The sequence below is a fragment of the Argiope bruennichi genome, chromosome 11 (assembly GCF_947563725.1).
Source record: "Argiope bruennichi chromosome 11, qqArgBrue1.1, whole genome shotgun sequence".
Lineage (NCBI taxonomy): Eukaryota > Metazoa > Arthropoda > Arachnida > Araneae > Araneidae > Argiope > Argiope bruennichi.
In genome coordinates, this window is record NC_079161.1 from 66,354,753 (window position 1) to 66,361,882 (window position 7,130).

General features: G+C 25.7%; 1 protein-coding gene across 7 annotated transcripts in view; it reads left to right on the forward strand.

Annotated features, from left to right (window-relative positions):
• The window catches only part of LOC129957116 (ubiquitin carboxyl-terminal hydrolase 7-like), a 49,289-nt gene extending 42,370 nt beyond the window's left edge, over positions 1-6,919 (forward strand). For 6 of the 7 annotated variants that reach the window (XM_056069270.1, XM_056069269.1, XM_056069271.1 and 3 more), the window contains 2 exons: positions 4,033-5,373; positions 6,534-6,919. In XM_056069270.1, coding sequence (XP_055925245.1) covers positions 4,033-4,328 — 296 coding nt within the window. In that variant the 3' untranslated portion in view covers positions 4,329-5,373; positions 6,534-6,919. Of the gene's footprint in view, positions 1-4,032; positions 5,940-6,533 lie in introns of those variants that run through there. The other variant, XM_056069268.1, reaches the window with a different exon arrangement.
• The last annotated feature ends 211 nt before the right edge of the window (positions 6,920-7,130 follow it).

The following is a 7,130-nucleotide window of genomic DNA, read 5'->3' on the forward strand; positions in this document are numbered from 1 at the left end:
ATATATACCAAGAGTTAGGATGCTATTTTTTCAGATTTGGTCAGGTATTGCATTTTATTATTTTAGTGAATGAGCACCCTATAGGTATACTATCAAAACTTTTCACAAATCCAATTTTCTAAAACCATACTCTCAGCTCATAAGAAATAAACAACATGGACCTAATCTAAAAAACATTTAATTATCTAAATTTTGATAAACACTAATCTAATTACAAGCATAATGTGACAAATGATTTGCAGAACATCTCAGTTTGCTTTGAATACATTATTTTGTGAAAGTGTGAGTGGTTTTAGATAAGAATTTTACATTTTTTATTCTTAAGGGCGATGTGTTCATATTCTGATAATTGGGAAATAGAATGAAATAAATATATGAACTTTCAATTTAAGTATGGATTAAAAGGATAATTACTTGTAATACAAATGTAAAATAAGAAAATAGTAAGGACTGAGGGTAAATTTATTTTTATTGTACAAATTTGGCTGCAACAGAAATCTATTCTTGTGATTTTGGCTACAGTTTAAAGTTACCAATTCTGTTCACATTAATTTTTAAGTTGCTTCAAAGTAAAACATTATTCAAAATTCAAATATTGAGTTTCATGAACTCAACTTTATTAAAGTTTAATTATTTTTTAAAAAATCCATAATAAAATTATTATTGGCTCATTTATTTCACTGTACAAACTTCCATTTGACTGACCTGTATTTTAATTTACACCGAATGTATATGTAAGATAATCTTCAGTGCTGTCTAGATTTGATCTTGTAATAATCTTATAGTGAAACTGAATTTGGCTGGCTGACGGCAAACCATTGTAATGTAAATGTAACCTGCTGTACTAATTATTACAATTAATTCAAGTTATAATATGTAGTAAAATAAACTATTTGCAAGTAGAAGAAAATGTTTGAATTTTTTAAAAAAAAAAAATTCAAATTACCAGAAATTGATGAAAATATCTGTCATGTTAACTTTATTTAAATAGATTGCCACTTGTTTTTATGTTTTATTATTAAAACTAAATTCAGATTGAAGTACTGGTTTTGTGTATTTTTTCAATATATGAATTATTGTTCTGGCTTTGGAAAAATTAAAAGACTTAGAATAATCTGTTCTGACTTGTATTTTAACGTTAAAAACTTTCATAAATTAATCCTAATTCGTATCTTATTTGTGTTATATATTATTATAATGCATTAAAAATTGTATTGAATAAAATAAAATAGTATAGTATTAAAGTTTTCTAGATAAATTTTAATTTCATGATAATAGATTTGTTATATTAGATGCCTACTCTTAATTATAATTTAATTTTTATTCTTAATTTATATTGTGACTTTCTATCTATTATCATTAATTTATAAACTAACAATTATAAAGATGCTCTGAATGGTATAAAAAATTATTCTGTTTGAGGTGATAAATGTTCACCTCAAGGTTTGAAGCTTCATAACACACATTTTGGTCACAAAAGATTGGATTTTTTTTTTTAAGGTTAAAGTGCCAAGAATATTTATTAATATGAATGATAGGAATTGGGGAAGGGTAGAAGGTGGAGATAAATATCCAGGCTGACAATTTTTTCAGCAATGCATTTATTGACTGAAACCGTAATTCTAGAATTAGAGGCAAATTCAGTAAAAAAGACTGCATAAAATCGTGTTTATATTAGTCTCAGTCAAAGTCACAAATATTGTCTTCCTACACATTAATGATCCTAGTATTAGATTCAGAAACACTATTGTCCTTTAATGAAATGGACTAAAATTTTTAATGCAGGAGGCTCTAAATTGGTTTCTTTTCTATATATTTTGCCAATGTTTAATAATTTAGTTAATAAGAAATTAAGTCCCCCCTTCCCCTTGCTTCTTCATGTTAATATATTTTTATGCTGTTATCTTCTATTAATTTGTTGTCAATGCATTATTTTTTAAATAAAAATTTAGCTTTTTATAATTAAGTACCTAAATCAACCATATTTTTTAAAAAAGAATCAAAATGTTATTTTGAAATTAAAGAGAAGTTAAATTTTTTTTAAAAAACTGATTTTTCTTTCTGTTAAAGACTTCAAAGTACCTAATAGTGATTTTAAAAATGTTTTCTTTTGTAGAATATAGAACTAAAAGTGCAATAATGAATGATAATTTGAGAAAATATATTCCTTAATATTTAATTATTATCATTATTATTATTATTTTGTCATTTTCATCAATTTTTTTGTTATTTTAAAAGTGTCCAGTATATTCCTTAAGATTGTTTACTAAAAAATAAATCTGTCTCTCCCCTCTTCATTCTTTTAATGAATATAATTCTTAATGCTACATGAAATATAGGGGTTTTTTTTTTTTTTTTGAAATTCTTAGGTTATAGCTAAAATTCTAGCATTTTTAATTTCACTTTTAATATTTATTAATATCTAGTTATGAGATTAAGCAAATTTCAGTTCAAATATCAAAATATCAGTTTATTTCATTGACCATTATCTTATACCTTGAAGGTAATTCATTCATTAATATCTTCATGTCTTATATATGTTGTTGGTTCAGTTCTTAAACAGTTGTATTGTTTATATGAAATGTTTGATATTCAACTTATTTGCAAATTAATCATCTTTAGGGAGCCAGTCGCTGTTATATAGGAATTTTGATTGTGTTTACTTTCAATTAAATCTCTTATGCATGACTTAGTGTTCATGATTCTGCAAAGAAAATATTCTTGAGTATCAAACTATGGCATGCATCAATATAATTATAATTAATTAATTTATTATTAAAATAGTTTTATATTCTCTTCATGTAAAAACCATCCTAATGGAGGCCAATCCCGCGACATCATAATGCTTTTAAAAATGTAAAAAGTTCGTTTATTTATTATTAACTTTCACTGTGATATTACTTCTCTTTCTTATTCCTTATTAATTATGTTGATTCTAAGCAGAATCTTTCTTCATTTATAAGATTGGAAGAATATCATACAATTAAATGTTTGGGGAAGAAATGAAATCAATTTAAATTTTAGTGCACTTTATTGGTAAAAATTAAGTGAAAAAATGTAAAATTTCCGAAAAAATTTGTGTCCAACAATAAAATTGGTTTAATTAAAGATATTTTTAAAAAATTATTGCAAAAAATGCTAAATTTGGGTTTAATTTTTAAATAAAACTTAAAAAATACCAAACTGAGGTGCACATTCTCACTCTCTTAAAGTATACTTATTTAAATTTGATAGCTATAGGTCAAACAGTCTTTCTGTAGAGTACCAATGCACATAGATACTCATTCTTCTTTAAAATTTCATTTGTAACTGTTTAATAAAAATTTATATCTATTATTGGTGGAGAATTCAGTTGAATAAGCAATATTGCGTTTGTTAAAATTAACTGAAATGCCCACATGCAGTACAAACTTCTTCTTGTTACAAACTTCTTACTAATGAAAAGGAAGTCATATGATTTCAAATTGAGAACATTCTTTCTTATTTGTGTACCTAATCATCATATATATATATAATTTTGTCAATCATTACCTTAGCCAGCATCAAGATTTAAATTAAATTTTTACTGGAAGAAATTCAGTTCTTGAGTAAAATTCAAGAAATTCAGTTTTTGATTATATTTTTTGAACCATAATAATTAAATGCTGATGTGGCATACTGTCTAAAAAGAATTGGTATTTCAAGATTTTATAATTGTGAAGCTAATTTTCTTTGCAAATTAAGCATCAGAAATTCTAAGTTTGGGTTTAAAAGGGATATAATCCTTTATTAAGATATTAATTTTCCTTTTAAAATGTTTTCACCCTCTTTTCTGTTTTTGTCCTTGTTATTTCATTTTATACTTCTCTATTTTCAAAGCCAAATGTAAATAAATACATTTTAATTAAATTTATTATTTATTTTAAATGATTTAATGTATATAAATGCTATCCTTTTTCTATTTGAGATAGCAATATTGGACAATTTCAAATAGTTTTTGTATATCTGAGGCATTAATGTTTTTTTTTGTTTTGTTTTTTCTTACATTTTTAGGCATCAGCTTTCTACAGCCTTGTAGCTCCTCTGCAGCTGCGAACCTTTTCTGCTGGGCAAATGTGCATTCAGTCTTTTGTCAATGTACAAACATTTATGCGTTCTCTCCTGTGTTGAGTAGAAAGAAAAAATGGGGGAATAACAACCATTTGGATATACAATCGCCAGCAATTTTCGTTGTTGGATGTTTCTGTGGCCTTTGTACTCTCTCAGATAGAAATGTCCTTGGACTTTCCTATGCACTGCACTTTTTACGTTTTGTTGTTTTTCTCCCTCCCTGTTTTTTTATTTTTTAATTTATATTTCTCAAAGGATCTGGAATTCCTGTGGAAAGTCAGCATGGAAGGTTGCCAGAAGCTCGAGAAAACTTTTTTTGCTGCATGTATTGACTTTGAAGGAATTATGAGTGAAAAAAAAAATAGCTCAAATTATGTGCAATTGTAGATTTCTTATTGCAAGAAGAAGGAAATAATATTTACATTCTAGGTTTGTGCACACACAAAGTAGTCTGTTTACTTTGGTGAGTGTTAACTTGAGTCTCAGTTTGTAGTTGTTCATTTTCTTGAACAGTTACAGCTTAAAGCAATATTCCCTTTGATTAGAGTATGCCATGTTTGAATTGAGTGATCATGTGATGACACTTTCATTTGTTTGCCTTGTCTATAAGTAAGATGTATAAAATTCAAAAGTATTAATAAAATGAAAATGTTGCCATCTTTCTTTAAAAAAAATGAATTTGTTTAAATGACTGACAAAAATGAAAGATTTCTTTTATAGTCTTGCTTTTTACAAATATGTGTGTTTTAATTTATTGTAGTATTACTCACTTGTTCCAGCTAATCTAGGGGTTTGAGACTTCATCTATGTTCTTTATTTTAATCATATCTATAATGCATAATGGCCATATATGCATTTGCGCCAGTAAACACCATCTAACGAAATCAAGTTGATTCGGACTTTTTTGCTCAAAATTTTCTTTCCCAAAATACTGAGTTTAGACACGACCTTCGTAATACAGGGCCTCACAACTCCCAACGCTTTCAGCCCGTGACGTCATGAGGTTGGATGAATTCTGTAGACTATGATAGTCTTCTTCACTCATAGTGAAGAATGGGGAATGTGTTATTGGCTTTTTTGATAGTTTTCTGATCTTTCTGCATATTAATTTTAATTTATCGTAATGAAGATGCCTAGTGCGTGCTGTGTTCCCAATCGTAAAAGTAATTACACAAAAAATAGCTCCAATGTTTCTGTATTTTCGTTTCCAAACGATGAAAACACTAGAAGAGCATGGATCTTTGCAATAAAGCAGACGATTTCGTACCAACTAAATATAGTAAGGTAAGTTTGATTTTTTCGTACAATTTTTAGTTAATTAATTCTTTTGAAATACGAAACCATTTAAAATTATGTATAACTTCCATTTATCTTTTGTCATTTTTGTTTGCTCTACATTTAATTGCTTTTGCTACCAATTACTTTGGTATTGTTTGCTTGAGCTAAATAAAAACCTTCTTTGTTTTATTGTTATGTCTCATAGTCTTTTGTTTATTTGTTCCTAATATTTAAAATGTTTTTTTTTCTGTATCTTTTTAATAATACTTCATACATATTTTTTAAAATCTGATTTAGGCCTAATATTTGTTGCTAACATTTAAGTCTGTGCTAAACATTTTCAAAAAAATCAGTTTTTAACAGTTAGAGAAGTGTTTAATACCAGTACAGGAGAACTTATTGAAGTACCACTAGAGTGTAAAAGGCAATTTTTTTAGAAATTTTTAATAATTATCATCAAAATCTTACAAAGTACTTAAGTGATTTATTGTTATTATGCTCTTAAAAAAAGTTTAAAATCATCTAATGAATAATAAAACTTAATTTTTAATTATATATATCATGACTATAGATTGTAGCAGATTAAACTTATATTTTATCCTAAAATATTATGTAAAAGAGTTAGATATAGTTGTAAAAACAATATGAATTGCATGTTCATATAGGTTTAGAAAATGTAGTTTTTATTTGTTTATCTATAAATCATCAGATTATATATAAAACAATTAATATTTATTATTATTTTTAAATATCATTAGTTATGCACAATCTTTAGTTATAAATGAATGCAACTTTTACAAAATATCTGAAACTTTTTTTTAAAGTAATGAAAAGTTATTCTTTTTAAATCCATTTTTCATACTGTGTAAAATCGATTGATTAATTCATGTAGAATATTGTATTACTTGAATGGTAGTATAAATAATTACTATAGATATTCCAACATAATATTGAACTAGGTATTTATTTTGGATGAATGAATGTTTCTGTTGATTTTAAATTTTATTTTTTAATACTCAATATGATTTTATATAATACTGCCCAACATACGTTGGCTTTTAGTTTATGTATTAAGAAAATATCTATTCTGTTTTTGATTTTAAATTTTAATAAATTACTAATTTTTTTGTATCTAAAGAATTCCACTTTTTCTTCTTTTTTTCTAGACTTGTACCTGATGCCGTACCTTCAATTTTCCCTAATTTACCCTCATACTTTTCCACAGAATCAAAAGCAAGAAGAGAAACTCCAATGGATAGGGCAACACATAAAAAAATGGGAAAACTTAAAAGCAGCTTTAAATAGCAGTCTCTAGGACATAGTAAAAAGAGAGGAGATAGAAAAAATCAACACTTTTTCTGAATTAATTTTAAAATTTAAAAACTTTAAATCAAATACATGAAATATAACTCAAAAATCAAACAAAATAATTTTTATTTGTCTAGGCCCTTCTCAAGCTCCTAAGTTAAGTCATTCTTTATTAACTTCTTCCAAATTAGAAGTAATTTGTAAGTTTGTATTTTAATTTTATTTAATATTATAATTATTATCATTTGTCTGTGTGAAATTTATATTAAAGTTGGAAAACAAAATGTATTTTGTTATTGTCTCTGTAAATAAAATGTTATGATTCAAATAGTGTGGGATTTTTTTTTTATTTGTGTTTTCTTTTACTGTTTCTACAGATTGAATTGAAATTAATTATAAATCCATTGAAATGTAAAATCAGATATCTAATAAAAGCTAGTTTATTAAATTGTATG